The following is a 19,142-nucleotide window of genomic DNA, read 5'->3' on the forward strand; positions in this document are numbered from 1 at the left end:
AGTTACATCTGTCCATGTTTGTCACTGGACAATTTTACACTGTAAGCGCATTTCTTACTGTGTTGCAACCCAATATTTGAAGGCTTTATCAGTTCACAAATGTTTACCAACCAGAAAAAAGTCTACTTTGGCCCTAGCCATCAGGCAAGAGCTGTTTGCATGATCAGATCAAACATGCCCTGCTGGGTAAAGGGCACTGTTACAGAATCCCTTGCTGTTACCCTGATGTGTTCAACTGATTTAGGGAAAGAGTTGACTACCCTAGTGTCCTGCCATTGTCATCATGGAAGGCATGTAGAGGACAAAATGCTTAAAAGTGTGTAATATCCAGGAATGAAATATATAGTATAATAATAGGAATACCTTCACAGTGTAATTAAATGCAGAGAGAATACTTTCATATATATAAAGTGAATAATCTTCCTTTTTTAGACAGTATCATGGAAATGTTACAGCTCCTTTCACTGTGCGCCTGTTTTTTTAGGGAAAATATGTAATTTCATTTTTAGAGGTAAAACTAAACTTTTTTAACTTTGAACCTTGGGCGATTAAACTGTCAAAAAAAAGCTCTTATAATTGCAGTCAGCTTTACACAGTACATTAAATAACTCGAAATCTATAAATGATTGACTCACCTGCAAATCAAATAGAGGGGTTGCATATTGTGTGTGAAGCGGGGGTGGATTTCTGTATCAGGGCTATTTAACAGATGCTGACTCTGGGCCTCATTTCAGTCAGTCATGGGTCATCCTGGGATTCAGACGTGGATATGGACACTATGTGTCTTCCTAAGCTGGATGGGTGTGGTTCCAGCAGTTGCGGGGCCGTAAGTTTACTTGTACTGTCTAACAGAATGATGATAGTATATGCGTGTGGGGTTTTCAGTGAATTTACAGAAAATTAGATATTGCTTTTTTTGCTGCATAATCTGGGTTCTGGTGTGGGATCCAGTGAGGTATCTATGTGTTTATGGTTCTGTGGTTGTAGGCAGTACATGGTAGCCGTTCCTGCAGTTCTTGAAGCTGGAGCTGAGACCAAATTCTGTGCGAGTCTTCTGCAGCCCAATGAGACTGTGGTCATGACTGTCACTTTGCGGTCCCCAGAGACGAATACAACCCTCTTCCAGAAGACGTCCAGTGAAGAGTTTCATACCTGCGTTCAGTTTAAGGTCAGCTCACACACAAATAACAAAGAGTCACAATGATGTGTTTGTAATACAGCATATATCTGGGCTTTTATGTGAAAACGTATTATGAAGCTCTTGAGTTTTTTCGGGAAGAGTTAATGGCGCTCTTGGTGTCCGTGAAATATTTTTCTGTCACAGGTTCCTTTAGTGATGAATGAAGTGGTGCATAAGTTGGAGGTGGAGGTACAAGGAAACACATTTTACTCAAAAGAAGTCAGGAAAGTCATGACCAGAGCCTTTGAACCCATGACATTCATCCAAACAGATAAACCAATCTACCTCCCTGGACAAACAGGTAACCTTGAACTGATCTTTGATGCTGTACACATTATGGTACCATGTGTAGATGGGTTTCCTTTACAAAATATTGCGAACGTTAGTACATGAAAGACCTGCTATTTGCCTGATTTAAGAGATAAAGTAAAAGCCCCCACATTCTGAATACACTGTATTAATTATATGACTCAGTTACAGAACTCATTAAACACCACAAACAGTGACTGTGTGAGCTACCTTCCTCTAAAACCGGTGTTCTGAACCATCAACCACTTTACAGAAATCCAGTGCTGTGACCACATTGGAAGGTGCTGATCAGTAACTATGCCATCTCAGCTTTGTTGAGGTTTCCGTTTAGGGTTTCTATCCTTCACTTGGAGGGATGCCTGCATGCTGGAATTGGCTTCAGATGCCCTGTGACAATAAACTTGAATGACTGGAAGAAGACTAACAATGAATGGCACTTAGTGTAGTTGAAAGAAGTGGGTCACATCGCGTGTGATTGAGAACTGTACTAATGGTAAAGAATACAAGCCGGAAAACGCAGGGGTTAATGGAAAGGCCAATAGTGCATTATCTATTATTCTGCCTTTATCTAGCTCAAGTATTTGGTTGTAATGATGTCATTTCAAGTGGGCTGTTTAACACTGCTGTAGATGATCTGTAAAATGTTCAGGTAATCTCTTTGCTTTTCTTCCAGTGCATTTCAGAGTCATCACACTTGACACCAAGTTTAGACCTGCCAGTGAGCTGGTGAGTGTTTGGACTATCTTGTGTCTCGAGCTGATCCAAAAGATGGGTATATTGACTGATCTGGGCATATTGTCATAGATCTAACACATGAGCGTTGTTGTTAATTTCATGAGTGATGGCAGTCCAAAATAAAACTTGGCTGCTGTTGGGTTACTGTATGTGCTGTGTACAGCTGGTTCCTGTTCAGCCAAAGATCCACTGTGTTACATCACTGTACAAACAGGGCGTTTCTGTCATCCCAACAACAACAACAATCTCTTCATGTATGTTTCAGGCGTCACATTACACTTTTGAACCATGCTATTTGATCCAGTATTTGGATCAAGTAGCATGTGAGAAATATGGTGTAATATGTAGCAGCTACGTCTGTTATTTCCACGTGTCAGATATATATTGATCAATATTTAGTTCCATATAAGTTTAATGTCATACTCGATATTGGCAGAAATTATTAAAGGAGTCAGGTTGAGATCAGGGGCATAAACTTGATCAGGGCATCCCTAATTAATTTATAAAGCACAGCATTAGTGACTGTGCTTAATAATGGTGCAGGTTTTGATTTGTGCCACAGTCCTCTGTACTTCACCATAAATATAGTTTATTTTTATGACTTGTTATTTATTCATCTAATTCTATCCCTTTTGTTTTGTGAGTATCATTTAGGGACTGCAGCTTTCACATTTCATTATATAACCCCCTGCTGTGGAATGATAAATAAATGAACCTTGCACCTTGTGGGCCAGAATATACACACCAGCTAGTGGAGACAGTTATGCAATGAACTGGCTTATATGGGTTACTGATGTGTGTGCTCTTTAACCAGGGTTATGTCTCTAATCAGTCACCTCCTGGTGACGCTCTGGGTCAGTACTACAATCTGGGCCCCGATAGGTAAACTTGCCTGTGCTGCATTTAAACATGTTTGCTAATGATGCAATAAATCGATCGAACCATAACTCCTGTTTCTCGTTATGAAGCGATAACCATCATACTAAAAAATAAACTGATCTTCACACCATAAAATTACACATACCCCTGATTATAAGATATCAGAGCCTGGACTGCTCATCACAATGGTGTCATTGATTTCAGACGGACTGATTAAGACACCATGTGATGACAACAATATAAACCAGCTTGTCCCTTAACAATCTCTCTCTTTCTTCTTTGCAGTACAATATGATCGAATTTGAGGTAAGACGATATCCACACGCACGTTTTTCTTATATAAATTCAGCATGTTAGCCTCTAAGCTTTATATGAAGTCAGTGTTTTTGTGTAACCTACTGACGGCTTCATGATACCCTCTCAGTGTCCATCCCCAAGGTTTGCACTGAAATGGGCAAACAGGCCTTCATGTCTTCTGCCCCTGCAGCCTATCAATATCACACAGTTCCAAAATTAGCACTTTTTGTTACATAAACAAAAATTGTCAATTTGGCAGTGACCCCTAAAATGTGGCTGAGGTGCTTCAGGCCATTTCCCACTTAGCACCTTGAGCATAACATTTATAAATGATGACAGTAAACTTATACATGCATTAAAAAAAAAACACATTAAATGTTAACAAAAAAAAATCATATTTGACCTTGTAAATAAAAAATGTTAACTCAAAAATCATGTTTTACATGCACAATGGCTGCATTTTTCTTTCATATCTGTCCAGTATCCTTCTTAATAATACAGTTAATATTAGATTAATGTAGTTTGACAAAAAAATAATATGTTGTTGGATCTTCATCACAGATGAGCTTTTTTTGTTTGTTTTTTCTTGCACTGCAAAAAGTCCACTCAAAGACTGTGATATGCAAACTGTGATATAAAAGCTAGTAAGTGAGCGCAATTTTTAAGATTTTTTGTCAAACTGCATTAAACTTGTTTTCAAAAGGATAAAATATATATGCTTTTTTAGCAGTCATTTCTGTTCATATATCTGCAAGATACACTGAAATATATCTGTAACTGGGCACTAATATTAGCCATATGTTAATTGGTCAGGATCTGCTTGAGAGTTTTTAAACAATGCGTTGTCAAAAAATGTTCTTTCACACATTAGTTTCCCTTTATTTTACTTAAAGGATGCACAAAGCAACAGGATTGGACAGTGGCTGAACAAAACATCCAACGGGAAAATATTGCAGCTTTCGTACTCCTTGAACTCTGAGGCCCGTGAAGGAACCTACAAAATTATTGTGACGATTCAGGGAAGGAAAATAAATCACATGTTCAAAGTGGAGAAATATGGTAAGCTCACTTTCCGTTTCAATCCATTTGCACTTGGGGGAGGATGCTAACAATCATGTTTTGTCCACAGTTTTGCCTAAATTTGAGGTAAAAGTAAAATTAGCTGAAGAAGCGAGTATTGGACAGAAGGAAATTGAAGCTGAAGTATGTGCAAAGTAAGTAAAGCCTTTCACTCATTTCGCTTTCAAATGATTTCAAATAGATCCAGTTTGGTGAGTGAATGGCTCCTTTTCAACAACACAATTTTCTATGTCCATCTAATAAGGTATACATATGGTCAGCCTGTGCCGGGCAGTGTTAACGTTGAGGTGTGCCGACCTCTTAAGCGCTATTTCCATGGTGTCAATTTAATCACCCTTGATCATCCTGAGGGAATCCCTGAGATAACTGCTCCATGCCACAAGGAGACAAAGCAGGTACTGTTGCCATAGTGACAGTCTCATCTTTCTGCTGAAACGATGTGAATATAGAGGTGGACCTTACATGTGCTTATGCAGAATCTGCATATACTGTAATCCATAAATGACAATGAAATAATGGAGTCAATTTCTGAATTTTTTGAAATGTGTATTTAATGAAGTTGGGGGAATGTTTCATAGGTTTCAAATTAAAAATAAGCTACACGTTTTATAAATGTCTGCCATGCATTGAACTCACCACTAAGTGTAGATTAACTCAGTGAAATGAACATGATGCATGCGTTCGAATGTGTTTCCATAACTTTGGCTCGTGAACTGTGAAAGCTGAAAAACCAAGGAAGGTATGAAAAAGCTGAATGAATGTGAGAAATTTAAAAGTGAGCTGTTTAAAGTTTGAATGACATTTTTAAAGTTAATTAATTAGTGAATAATACAGGTATGGAAGTTTGACACATGCTTCCTTTCACTTTTTCTAAAAATTTACCTCGTCTCAGTGTTTGAATTTTCTTTTATTTCATGTTATCTTATTTGATTGTACTTTATAGACGGACAAGAAAGGCTGTGCCACTTTTATCTTCATGATGTCCACTTTCACAAAAATTGACAAAAAGGTCTTGCAAGATGTATTGGATCTGAGGGCCGCAGTGGAAGAGGAAGGGACAGGCAAGTCTTAAAATATTTCACATTGCATTTACATTTTCATTAATGAGATTTAGTATATTCAGACAATTCTAAAGATGTGAATTTAAGCAATGACAATGGCCATCACATAGTTGTAACATGGAGGTGTCTTGTACAGGTATTTCACATCCAGAAGTGAAGAGAATAAGGATTTCTTATGTTGTTGGAAAGCTGTCCTTTATTGACACACCCAAGATTTACGACCAAGGATCAGATGTGGAGGGAAAGGTAAGTGCACGTGTTCTCAGCTCTTCCCTCTGATTGCCTGCTCAGTGCAAATGAAGCCATGTGCCTTCTCAGTGATACAACTTTGCGCTTCCAACAGGTTAAAGCAGTTTATTACAATAACACCCCCATTCCGGACATGCCGTTGTACTTGTTTGAGGGAGAAAGGTGGGCATCACGTCGGCTAGAGAATCTCACAACAGACAGCGATGGTGTCGCCGCTTTCTCACTTAGCACAGCTAATTTTCAAGGGAACATCCACCTCCATGTAAGTAAGAAGTAGCATTAAGACTACAATCTGTCTGTCAGTCACATTACACAACGCTTTAATGATGGTGATAAGGCCGCCTGGAACCTTAAATGGTTTCTCAATATGCTGCCAAGGTAACACCATAGTAGCTAGTGGCCATATTGGAACTGTTGATGATGTCTACACCTACACATTTGCTTTGTCTCTTCACTTTCCAATGCTTCCTTCTATCTCAACCACTTCACTTACTGTTTATTTTCTGTAATCTAGGTCAGCAACACGCCAACACGCCAGTACACTGATCACAGAACTGCATACTATGAGGTTGGAGATCACACGTTTTCTTTGGCCCAACTTTCCTCTCCGGATACTAAAACCGTCAGCTTCCTAGAGGTGAAGAAGAAGGATACACCACTTGTCTGTGACAGAGAAGAAAGCATCTCCGTTCAATACACAGTGGTTGGAGAGGCCCAGGGCTCTGTGGGTGTGATATATCTGGTGAGTGGTGGGTGAACTATTTCTCTGCTTGTCACCAGTTCCCTTCCAGAGACACGAAGATGTTTTTAAAATGACATCAGGTTATTGACATATGTTTTAAAGGAACACACTTATGCCATTGATCAATTTACCAGGTGAGACAAGAGAACCAAAAACTGGAGATTTTGTGTTTTTGTGCTACATGTTAACACTTTTTATGGACTATGTGAAGTAAAAGTAATATATGAAACAATGACCAAACACTGGTCTCACTCGATTTTGAGAAAGAATTAGGTGACATTATTTACGAGGCTGCCACAAAGCAAGCAACAACTGTTTAGTAGTGTTAAAGTAGTTTGCACATTCATCAATATTCTTGGATCAATTCACATCTAACATGCTGGTTAACCCTGGTTAATTGTTTATAGTGCAGGCAGTGTACTCAGAGCACTTTAGCAGCTTTAGGCAGTGTCAATAATAAATAAAATGTACAATTTAATTTTATGAGGCTACTTTGTGAATGAAAAAGGTTTTTATACACTCAAGGATATGTCAGACAAATAGGAAGTACACTGAGTCGTGGCGGTCAGTAGTCAAGTAGTCAGTTGAAACCAAATTTCCAGAAAATCAGCGAAAGAAAATGTGTGAACGTGTTTCTCCATCCACTTGGATGGAGATCGTGCAGCGATATAGCTTAATGAAAAGAGTTTTCCAATGGAAAACCATGGGGAAAACAAAGACGGCATTTATGTTTATTTCATGTACTAATTTGATGAACGTTACAGTCTCCTCGTTTTCGTTTGCCTGGAACCTCTAGCTGAGATAAAGAGGAGGGTACAAGTGACTTCACACAGCTGCTTCTGGAGCCACCAAAACACCAAAAGTGTACTGGTGGACCCAGAGTTCACACTGCTAGACTGTAACCAGTTATTCAGGATGTTTGGTTTGGCACATGCCTGGAAGAGAGCCAGAGTAACTAAATCTTGCTTTGTGAGACAGGCCCAACATCTGTTCTTAAAGCATCTGTATTTTAACCAAGCAACCATATTCCACTAAGTCCTTAATAAAATGCCAAATAACCACACACCAGAACAGCAGACAGCGTTGGAATCTGTTGTTAGAGGGAATTAGGTTTGACTGTTAGATTACTCATGCTTTGTGTCATTTTCTCTGAAATTCTCCAGGTCTTATCCAAAGGAGCCATTGTCATGCAAGGACTTAAACAAATTAAAGTGCAAGATAAATCAGGTGGGCACATCTTAAGCTAACCCTTATAGTTAGCATGGCTGAATGATTTTTGAACGGCATATGTATTGATCTATGGAGGCACTTGGATGATTGCTTTTTGTAACAGCTGGTTTGTTGTTTCAGTGACTGAGGGCGAGGTGTCCTTCGACTTCAAAGTGTCTCCAGAGATGGCACCAGAAGTCCAGGTTGTGGCTTACGCCATCCTCCCGAGTGAGAGCGTGATCGCCCACAGTGCTGACTTCTCCACTGAGAAATGCTTTGAGCACAAGGTCAGTGTGAGAGAGAGGAAGACTTGTGGCATTGACTGTGCCTGTCAGATGTAGGTGTAGAATCAAAGTGTGTATTAGCTGCAGAAGGCCTATATGTAGCCCTTTATAAATGATATGGTCAGAGATAGCTGTCAAAGTAATTACTTTAATCTGATATTATACAGGTATGGTGGTATAATCCGTGTTTGTCCTCGCTGGTTATACTTACTAATACTATTTAATTCATGTTGTCGGTAAAGCATGTCCCTCATGACAATCCCCTGCTAGGCACCTCAGACCACCAATATAATGGTCTCACTCGTCTGTGTTCTGTAGGTGTCGCTGGAGTTTTCTTCGCCCTCAGCAGTCCCAGGAGAGGAAGCCACCCTGCAGGTGAAGGCCCACCCAGACTCTCTGTGTGGTGTGAGCGCTGTTGACCAGAGTGTCCTCATCAAGGAGCCAGGGAAGACCCTGGATGCAGACAAGGTAGATGCTAGAATCAACCACAAGTAGATGCATACATCATTTATGTGGCCTCTGCATTATCTGTTAACAGCATCAGTCGCACAGAGGTTATGGTTTTATTCTGCTATTTACTCGTGTCATGGTTTATCTGTCCTTTTCTCCCTTTGCCAGCAGCACATTGTTATCAGTGAGTGGTGTAGCTTTTCAGTACAGTTCAGTGTTGATTTTGTTATTTTCACCCAGTTGTAAAGCACACTGGTTTGAAAACTCTTTACAAAAGAAGTTATGATCACAGATGCATGGTGTATCCCTCTATCAGAGTATACCTTATAGATAAGGGTACGTTTGACAGATAAACTCTACATCCACATTTCAAGATTAAAGTAGGTCTTAAATCCCAAGAGCTCCCTATTGTCAAATCTTCATAGAACAACAAACATCATCTTTAAACCATACGTCTCTTTGCAGATATTTGGCTTGTTGCCTGTCAGAAAATTGTTCTATATTCCATATGAAATTCAAGATCCTGCAGAGTGCTTGCATGTGAGACCTAGAAGATACGTTATGCCATACCCCATCCATGACAGGGATGATGCTTATACAATTTTCCAGGTACTGCACCAAATAATAATATAATAAATGTATTCATATATTTTGTGCCTACACATTTAATTATCAGTGATGCCTGTATGTTGCTGGATTATCTAGAATTTAGGGCTGAAGATGGCAACAAACCTGTTTATCAGAGTGCCTTCATGTCTCATGTACAAAGGAAGAGCATACCACCAAGCCCACATTGCCTATGGTAACATTTTTCCTTTCTTTTCTTTTTTTGCTCTATTAAGTGACACATACCAAATATTTAGCAGCATTTAAACAACTCACTGTGTCATTGCTGCCCTACACTTTTGGAATCTTTTCTGGTTTCTTTTCAGATGTTAGTTACAGCAGGGGTTATGCGAGTATTCCTCAAATAACCCGAGAAAGTGCACGGGTAGCGTCAGGCAGACCTGGTCTCCTTGGCGGAGCCCCTGATGATGATACTTTGCCTATAGAAACAGTGCGAACTTTCTTCCCTGAGACCTGGATATGGGACCTGGTGGATGTTGGGTGAGCTTTCGGCATGAAGGGTTTTGTCCCTGCACACATAAATGGCCTCAAAGTGATTTACTGACCTATTTTTTTTAACCCAATTGTCATAATATATTTGAGGCCACAGTAACTATAATGTAGTACTATTTCTGCAATCAGTCCTCACATTGTTGTTCTTCTCACATTGTTTTCCTTTGACTAAACTGCGTTTCCAAGTATGTTGTTCGAGCTCACTGAATTTTTTTGGTGTGTGTATCTGCTGATTCAGAGGGTCTGGAACGAAGGATGTGTCCCTCACTGTCCCAGACACCATTACCACATGGGAGACAGAGGCTTTCTGTTTGTCCCCTCTGGGTTTTGGCTTGGCTCCTCGCAAAGAGATCAACGTCTTCCAGCCTTTCTTCCTTGAGCTCAGCCTTCCCTACTCCATCATCCGTGGGGAGCACTTTGAACTGAAGGCAACCACCTTCAACTACCTGTCTAAGTGCATCATGGTAATGAAGGCTTTTTCATGACCTACATGCTAATGCCAGCATGCTAACATGTTCAGAATGACAACACCAACACACTGATGTTTAGCAGGTGTAATGCTAACCATGTTCACCATCTTAGTTTAGTGTAAGAATGTCATTAGTTTTGCAGGTGTTTTGGTCATAAACCAAATTATTGAACAAACTGAATGTCTGACCTGATAACGGCACTAGATGAAAAATTAATTGATGACCAGTGTTTTTAATATTCATCCTGTGGTGAAAACTAAGGAGTTTTATAATTTACGACTAACCAATATTTCAGTGGTCGTCTGCAGGAAGCCCTTGTTTCGATTTCAACATGTCGATCAGATTCACTCATCAATTGTTGTTATATGCTGATGATCCCCTCTTATATATTTCGGACCCAGATCAATTAAATCTGGAACTTTATCCACTTGCTTTTCAAGGTGGGACCAATAGGATTCAATTATGCTTTTCAAAGCATTGCTGAAAGCTGTAATTTAGTGGACCAAGCAAACTTTGGCAGGCTGGTCAACTTTATCCATTTGATGTCAGCTTTTAAGAACAAAAACACATAGATGATTCTGGATTGTGCTGCAGTTTGAACATTTGTTTGCCTCTGCCATAAATTCCCAGTTGCAAAATCTGTTTTTTTGTCTCTGTTGAACAGGTCACTGTGACTCCAACTGCCTCCTTAGATTATACCCTCAACCCCCTCTCTGGGGACCAGTACACATCCTGTTTGTGTGGCAATGAGCGCAAGACCCTCAGGTGGACCATGGCCCCCTCAGTCTTAGGTGAGAGTCAAGCTTTCGTCCACACTGGTGTGAAATGTTAAAAGGTGCTGAGGTGGAGGATTTGCTGCCCATGTTTGCCCAGCACAGCCCTTGCTCATCTCTGTGATATCAGTGAGCTCCACCTCAGAGACCGAGTGTTTTGACACTTTTTGATTAACAGGATATGATAAAATTGTGTTTGATGATCTTTTTTTTAGGGGTTGTGAATGTGACTGTGACTGCTGAGGCTGTGGCATCACACACATCATGTGACAATGAGATTGTGAGCGTGCCAGACAGAGGTCGCATTGATGTGGTCACACGATCTCTCATAGTAAAGGTTGGTACTTTTAAAAATAAGATTATAAAGAAAAGGTTTATCCATAAACCAGTACTGCACTGCAGTTAATCCAAAGTGGAAACTCTGGAAGTCAAATGATTTCCTTCCTTCTCAGGCTGAGGGAACTGAGATGGCAAAGACCTACAACTGGCTGCTCTGCCCTAAAGGTTAGTATGGTTACATCGGGGATGACCCATCAAACATTTCAGAAAAGGGGAGCCAAATGCTATAAGCATGGAGGAGTCCAGTAGATTACATGTCAAAAATGTAATAGAGATAATCCACTACATTCAGATAGCAATTACTTTATTACAGTTTTGCATGTCACTACTTGAATGCATTTTATTACATTTTATCAACCTAATGAACTGGTCATGGTCAGGTTTCTCTTAATAATGTATTTGCTGTCTCTGTACACAGGGGAGGCTTTGACAGAGGAAACAAGCATACAACTGCCTGAGAACATGATTGATGGATCTGCCCGTGCTTCACTATCAGTCTTGGGTAAACGAAGAAGTTATTTAGAATTGATTGTTGCTTCATGGGCATGCCTCATTTGAACCCTCATTATTAAGGTCATCAATCATTAAAATTAACATCTGTGTCCTGCTGGAGATATCATGTTTTGCATATTACACCATTATACAAACGGTTGCACCCTCACACATTCAAAGATCCAGACATATCTTAAAAATGTATAAAATGCTTAGAATAATAAAAAAACCTCACATGTAACTCAAAATTATCATTTGCCCTTAATGTAAAATCCAGACTCTATGATTACTCTTTTACTTTACTGAAGTAGTCTATTCTCAATGTATGTGCAATGCAAGCTTCAAATTTCTACATCCAACTTGTTTAAGTTCATGTTATTTGGGTGGTGTAACCACAGAACAACATTCAAGAGTCCATTTAGAAATTAAAGGTCAGGTTAGTCACATGTTGAGTCTTAGTGAGTCAGTGTTTTTGTGCAGGCGACATCCTGGGCCGAGCCCTGAAGAACCTGGATGGGCTGCTGAGGATGCCGTATGGATGTGGTGAGCAGAACATGGCACTTCTGGCCCCCAACATTTACATCCTCCAATACCTGAAAAACACACAGCAGCTGACCCCAGCCATCAAGGAAAAGGCTTCTAACTTCCTGACCAGTGGTGAGTCTCCGTTGGTTTTATATTACAGCTAAACAGAAACATTTAAGACCTTCAGATATGCCCGATGTACCATCTGTAGCAACCTGGTACTTGTTGCACAAATATAAGCGGAAGATTGGTTGTGTGTAATCACTTGACAGCGTCCCAGCAATAACCCCTAGTCCACCAACGTGAACTTTGTTTCATGTGATTCCCCTTTCTCCCCTCATTTCCTGTCATCTCTCTCCTGTCAACTGTCCAATGAAGACAAAAATAATTCCCAAATTTAAAAAATATTACCTAAAATAATCTGACAATGTGTGTAAGGTCAGTACCCTAATAAGCGTGTTTCTTTTGTCATGCAGGCTACCAGAGACAGCTGAACTACAAACATAGCAGCGGTGCATACAGCACATTTGGATCAGGATCGGGGAACACTTGGTGAGAACACTACTGATTGATCATCTACAACGATTGGGTATTTGAACATGGTCTGCACATGTCAGACCATGACAAACAGTTTAGCTCAAGAAAAAAACCCCCTTATACTTAAAGCAAAGAGTAGATGATGTGACTGCACTTTCCTAATGCCGTTCCTGCCTACACCTGCTGGATTTATGACAATTACCGCCCGATCCAGCAATGTGTGTATTCCCAGTTTGCCTGCAGTTAAGTTTAAACCAACAATTCCCACAAGATTTGTGTTGAGTCCTGCGCGATCCCAGTCCTGATGCAGTGCTCTCATGCAAACCTGTTGATAATAACGCAGTGAAATTACGTTCTCCTCCTCTGCATTTAAACATAAAACACTGATGTGATTTTTGTAGTTTACGTGGCTCGACGATTGTCCTGTTTGGTCTCCACGAGCCACCCACCATACCTTGCATGTGCATTCATGGCAAGTAAATGTGCTCAGGTTCAGTCCAGCTTAATGTCCGGCCTGTTCACATGGTGTTTATTCTTAACCGTTGGCTCTTGCAAGACAGTGTGATCACTGACTCACACATAAAGGAACTCATTTCTACAGTTTCCATCCAGTGAAAATGCAGCAGTTTATTTCTTGACCTTCTGCTCCCGCCTGCAGCAAGTGTAAACCACCTGGATCCCAATCCCAATGCAGTCCTCTAATTTGGTGCACACTTCTGCAAAAATGACCATGTTATGGAAAATTTGATTTCACTTCTCATTAAATCCTATATAACTCACAGTAACACCACCAATGTGCTATTTGAATATATGCATGTAAGTATTTCCAATTAATGCATGAATTAGCATGACTAATGACCATTACACGGATCCTTCCTTGTCTTATCTTGTCATTTAATGTCTAACTTTGTTGTGATATCCCCAGGCTGACTGCTTTTGTGCTGAGGTCTTTTGCCAAAGCACAGTCTTTCATCTTCATCGACCCAGCAAAGATTCGACAGTCTAAGTCTTGGCTGGAGCATAAGCAACGAGAAAATGGCTGTTTTGAACAGTTAGGAAAACTCTTCAACAACAGAATGAAGGTAAGCTGAAAGTCTGTTTAGAGTTTGTGTGAAAATGACTGAGGATAAAGAAACTGAAGAAGCTTAGACATATTAATTTACACTGCACCATCAGCACCTGTTTCATTCGTTTCACAAAATTTGCAACATGCCAGCAGCGATTTGCAATATGAGACGATTCCCACTCGCCTTAAGAGGTTTCACTTTTTTTGTCACATGCACCATAATTGCAGAGCATGCATGAGCTCACAATTTGCAATCTGCGTGTTAACAGAGCTCAAAGTCACTTGTGAATCCAACAGATTAACATTCAATAGTACTTAAATCAATAAACATCCACTGTCCAACTACAACTACAGTAACAAGCAGCTAAAGCATGAGCAACTACATAACACGCATAGAAACAGCAAGTAAGCATGTGACATCTGTGACTCTGTATGTGTGTGTGTGAGAGAGCGAGAGGGTGTTACGATCTGGTGACTCAAAGGACCCAAAATGCCACACTCAAACAGAGAACAGGAGACCAGAGAGAGTCAGTAGTTTTAATGAATTTAGACGAATCACAGAACTTGGCGATCTCAGAGGAGGAACAGCCAGAGAAGCGTCCAATCCTTACTGGAGACATGAACAGAGACAGGTGGGGGTAAGACACCTGAGCACAAAAACACAAAAGTCAGGAAGGCAGGGAGCAGACAAGCAAAACAGATCCACCGAAGTGCTAAAGACATTTTCAGAGCTTGGTTGTGACCACACTGATGAACAGACGGTTCGACGAATACTGGGTGAGGCACCGGTGCTCGCCCTGCTGTGTGGCAAACTCAAACATGGCAGACAGGGGAGAGACAGAAGGAAGGGGAAACACAAAGACACAGTGGGGAAAATGGAGTGTGTGTGTGTGTGTGTGTGTGTGGATGCATGTTAAGGTCATGTGGATGTATGCGTGTGTGGGTTAGTAAAAGAGAGAGGGGAAAGCAGTATGGCGGTGGGAAAACAGCGGGTGTAGATTTAATTGAGTGAGAGTGCCTCCTTCTTCAAGAAAATTTGTAATCCATAATGTTACTTTCCCTCTGCAGGCAAGGTGAGACAGCCGCTTGCACAGCGATCTTTCTCAGAATCCAAACACGTTCAGTGAACACAACAGTCTGCTACTAACGGACTATTTCCTAGGCTACGTAAAGTACAAACATTTGATTAGAAACGTCACACCTCCTATACCTAGTTGGGGTGCAGCGGGGCGCGGGCCTCTCTTGCTTCACCCACGTTGTGAGGTCCCAGCAGGTTCAGTAATAACGTCTGCATGATGCTTCCTCTTTATAGGGTGGTGTGTCTGATGAAGTGACTCTCAGCGCTTACATCACTGCTGCCTTCTTGGAGATGAATGTGTCCGTAAGGGTGAGTAGACTCCATCCAGTGCTGTAAACTGATAACTTTTAAACAGACAATGAGAAAGGCATACTTTTCCAATACATTTAAATATATTTTTAAAATACATGTATTGTATTTCCTGAAATGAAAAGTCAAATAAAAGTTGGGCCTGGGGCATGCATGACACATACATTCAGGTTATGGGTACTGGTAAATACTTGATTCCTGGCCTGTTTCTGTTGCTGCTGTGTCTTCGCTTTGTGCTGTTATTTCGCATTATTGCAACTTTCCCTGAATACAGAAATGTGTTAACAAATTCAACAAATAATCAAATAGAATCAACTTGATGCATTTAGATCAATAAAGTCAGTTGATGTGATAAAGTCATGTATTCTAATCTGTCTTCAATCTTTTAATCTGTTGTAGGATCCAGTGGTGAATAAGAGCCTGTCTTGCCTCAGGGAGTCCATCAGTGACCTCAGCAACACCTACACCACAGCTCTGCTGGCGTATGTCTTCACCCTGGCAGGAGACATGGAGACCCGTGCTCACCTTCTGAAGCAACTAGACACCGTTGCAATAAACGAAGGTGAGTCATCTGCCTGGGGGAAATCATTCTGGCTTCATTACTGTGAATGTAGTTCACCTTCTGCCTGCTTGATTGTTTGTTTGTAGGAGGTTTCCTCCACTGGTCTCAGACAGCCACACAAACATCAGCCTCACTGTCAGTGGAGATCAGCTCCTACGTGCTGCTGGCCAAACTCAGCGCCTCTCCTACCACTGAAGACCTGGGCTACGCCACACGCATCGTCAGATGGCTCACAGGGCAGCAGAACTATTATGGAGGCTTCTCCTCCACACAGGTACGGCCCGAACAGCGTAAAGCTGGACTCTTCTGTTTGAAAAACAAAACTCAGAGACCTGAAATTGATGACGTGACCTCCTACACGTGAAACTTTATGTAAACCAAAGTAGATGTTTGGATATATTTGGGCACATAAAGTATTTGTTACTTTGTGTGTATGCTGCAGGACACAGTGGTGGCTCTTCAGGCTCTGGCTCTCTACTCCACGCTGGTGTACGGTCCAGGGGGCTCCAGCACTGTGACAGTTCAGTCTCCCAGTGGCCCGCTGACATTTGATGTGAACCAGGACAACAAACTGCTCTACCAGGAGGAGGAGCTGAAGGACGTGACAGGAAAGTACAGCCTGGAGGTGAAGGGCACTGCATGTGCTTCAATTCAGGTGAGTCGTCCCTGCAGCTCTTCCTGTTTCTCTTTGTTCATACAGTGCACCACCACAAACACTATGCTAATGTCACTGTGCCCTAATGTTAGCAGCACAGAAACTCTAGAAGTGTTTGATTGGCAGATATTGAAAGAGACATAGAAATGAAGGAAATATATTTTCATATATCTCAGGCAGCAGATCCCATTTTTTTGAAAAGTGTATGATTAGCTTTCCAAAGTCCATTATAGCTACATGTGATCCAGATTCCTAAACCTGTTCTGGATTCATCTAAAAGTGAGCTTGTCATATCTCCAAATGGCATTTGTTCATATTTTTGAGGCTTAAAAAGTGAATCTAAATAATTCAACCTTTGGAGCAAGTCCAGGAGTCAGGTGAGGTATGAACATGTCATTAGCATAAAATTTAACATTATGCTCTCTATCATGGCAAATACATGCCACAGCAATAGTCAGCAACTCCATTGTGAGGGCAAAAAGAAGTGACAGAGGGCAGCCCTGTCCTGCAGCTTGTGAATATTAAACCTTTTGTCCCTCTTTTCCAGCTTTCTCTCCACTACAACATCCCAACTCCTACTGACGTCACAACCTTCAGTGTGAAGGTCGATACAGAAGCCGACTGCACCAGCAAATCTCAGAGACCCAAACTCAGTCTGAAGCTACAGTCTCTGTAAGTAATCGACAAACAGACCAGGTTACCGCAATGATAGAAGAACACTGAAATTCTGAAGAAACAGTCCTCTGCATCTACCAGCTTGGACCTATTAACTTTTGGCAGGTGGACACAACTTCGTAATTAATACTCAGCTCAAACACATCTAACTGCCGATCAAAGCCTGATAATGAAATCTGTCTCTCCATGCAACCAGTAGAACTATGACGAACAGGGTGAAATCTGAGTGCTCATTTTTCTGGTTGCATTACAGATACAGCGGAAAGGAGAGAAGTACAAACATGGTGATCCTTGATATCAAAATGCTCTCTGGCTTTGTCCCAGACCCACAGTCTTTGGGGCTGGTGAGTTATTACAGTAACTTTAACCTGAACAGAAAGGGAAGAGTTTTAATCTGTTGTTGATGAACGACACAGCTGATTATGGTCTGCTCACAGCTCAAAGGTGCCCTGCTGGTGGATCGTGTTGAACAAAAGGAAGATCATGTCCTCGTGTACCTGCAAGAGGTGAGAGGACTTTATCGTGAGGAACAACAGATGATGCAATCGAGGTCTTTTACTGATCGTGCCATCTTTTTTTTTTTTCTTCCTACAGTTAATGAAGGACATACCCATCAACCACAGCTTAGAGCTCATCCAGGAGCTCCCAGTGCAGAACCTGAAGCCGGCTGTGGTGAAGATCTATGACTACTACCAGCCAAGTAAATCAGACACTTCACTACAGTCCTTTCTGAACCTCATTTACAGAGACCACACCACACACTGACCAACTCTGCTCCCTAGTACAGCTGTACAACAACCTGAACAGTTATCAGAATAGTAATTTCAAATGTTTTGCTATTTTTTATGTGTTTAATTTTAATTTTCTATGTCTTACTGTTTTCCCCTCAGGTGACCAGGCTGAGACAGAATACAACTGCCCTTGTGCTTCAGGTATAATCTGTAATAACATACAGAAGCACCACAACATTTCTTACAAAAGTCAAGCTTTTTAACCCCAACCACAAAAAAAAACTGTCATAAATTGGTCAAAATCACTCATGGGTATGTAGAACATTTTGGAAATAAACCAATAATTCAAGGGGTAATAATATATTGCCATGAATGTGCCAATTATTTTGTAACCTAAAATTAAATCAAGCAATTATCTAACTGTGATTTTTTTTCTCTCTTTTGCAGCTTGAAGAATGATGTGTGGTCAGCTCTCAGCTCATCACTGATTCCAGTGTAATTTAAAAAGCCCTGCATTTTTTGAAGGAAAGAGACTTTTTATGTACCTTGTGTATTTCCATGTCTGTTTCTGTAAACATACAAAAACAGTTTACACTTATTTGATTGTAAGTGAAGGTCATGCATCATGGATGGGAAAATAAAGTGATCTAAATGTCCCACTGAAAACCAATCTTGTGTTTAACTCAGTTTTTTTTCCAATATTTCTTCTGTCTGTGGAAGTTGTGCAGTTCAGCTTAGTGTGAAAACGTACTGTACGTTCAAAAAAAGCAACAAGTGTTCTTATAGCTTTCTTAGGAATCATTCAATGAAGTAAGGTTTAGATAACATAACTCAGACTTTGCTAATAAAAGATGACCAATGAAAATGACTCTGAGGACAAATAAAACAACTATAGTGCTACAATGTCATTATTGTACCTCAGTGTTTTTTTAATTTCATAAATGCAAGCTAAGAAAGATCAAAATACTTCTCGCATCTTATTACTGCAAAACCTCACAACCCTAAATTGCTATTTAGGACCACCAACTCTCTCCGTCGCTCTCAATTCCAATGAAGTCTCACTGAGAAATTAGAGAAATTTTGGGTCCTTTTTTTGAAAAAGTTTACAGCATTAGAGCCCAAATCTTGCCATCTCTGTCTGTTCTACCACACAGTGAGCTGGTATCCCAGCCTGACTTACTGAGGATGACTCCTCCTCTCCGTCAGATGTTTTAAAGATTGCAAGAAAGCTTTCTGCCTTTTTATCGTCAGATATTTAGTAATATTTAACCCGTCCGTATCTTAGGAAGGTTTCCTCCAATCTTTATCAGCTGTTGTTCAATCCCTGCTGAAAAAA

The 19,142-nt window shown here is 40.6% G+C and overlaps 1 protein-coding gene across 1 annotated transcript; it reads left to right on the top strand.

Moving 5' to 3' along the window:
* The first annotated feature begins 740 nt into the window (after positions 1 to 740).
* LOC121608687 (alpha-2-macroglobulin-like) lies at positions 741 to 18,316 on the top strand. Its single transcript, XM_041939960.1, has 36 exons — positions 741 to 826; positions 988 to 1,168; positions 1,325 to 1,481; positions 2,163 to 2,215; positions 3,389 to 3,409; positions 4,294 to 4,459; positions 4,530 to 4,614; positions 4,725 to 4,875; positions 5,424 to 5,541; positions 5,678 to 5,787; positions 5,885 to 6,052; positions 6,305 to 6,532; positions 7,696 to 7,759; positions 7,883 to 8,028; positions 8,344 to 8,493; positions 8,941 to 9,084; positions 9,181 to 9,277; positions 9,408 to 9,582; positions 9,833 to 10,058; positions 10,729 to 10,855; positions 11,053 to 11,174; positions 11,290 to 11,341; positions 11,595 to 11,678; positions 12,149 to 12,325; positions 12,670 to 12,745; positions 13,656 to 13,812; positions 15,109 to 15,183; positions 15,583 to 15,745; positions 15,832 to 16,019; positions 16,188 to 16,400; positions 16,948 to 17,072; positions 17,329 to 17,419; positions 17,513 to 17,581; positions 17,670 to 17,775; positions 17,966 to 18,007; positions 18,254 to 18,316. Exons 1-36 carry the CDS (start codon positions 741 to 743, stop codon positions 18,256 to 18,258), a joined length of 4,398 nt encoding a protein of 1,465 aa, XP_041795894.1. The 3' UTR covers positions 18,259 to 18,316.
* Positions 18,317 to 19,142: the final 826 nt, after the last annotated feature.

This window comes from Chelmon rostratus, chromosome 7 (assembly GCF_017976325.1).
Source record: "Chelmon rostratus isolate fCheRos1 chromosome 7, fCheRos1.pri, whole genome shotgun sequence".
NCBI lineage: Eukaryota > Metazoa > Chordata > Actinopteri > Chaetodontiformes > Chaetodontidae > Chelmon > Chelmon rostratus.

Excerpts from the sequence above, each read along its gene's own strand:
- LOC121608687 (XM_041939960.1), top strand. The coding sequence starts at position 741 with ATGGGTCATCCTGGGATTCAGACGTGGATATGGACACTATGTGTCTTC. Across the intron at positions 15,746-15,831 it reads CACCGTTGCAATAAACGAAG|GAGGTTTCCTCCACTGGTCT; the intron begins GTGAGTCATCTG and ends GTTTGTTTGTAG. Across the intron at positions 16,020-16,187 it reads GAGGCTTCTCCTCCACACAG|GACACAGTGGTGGCTCTTCA; the intron begins GTACGGCCCGAA and ends TGTATGCTGCAG.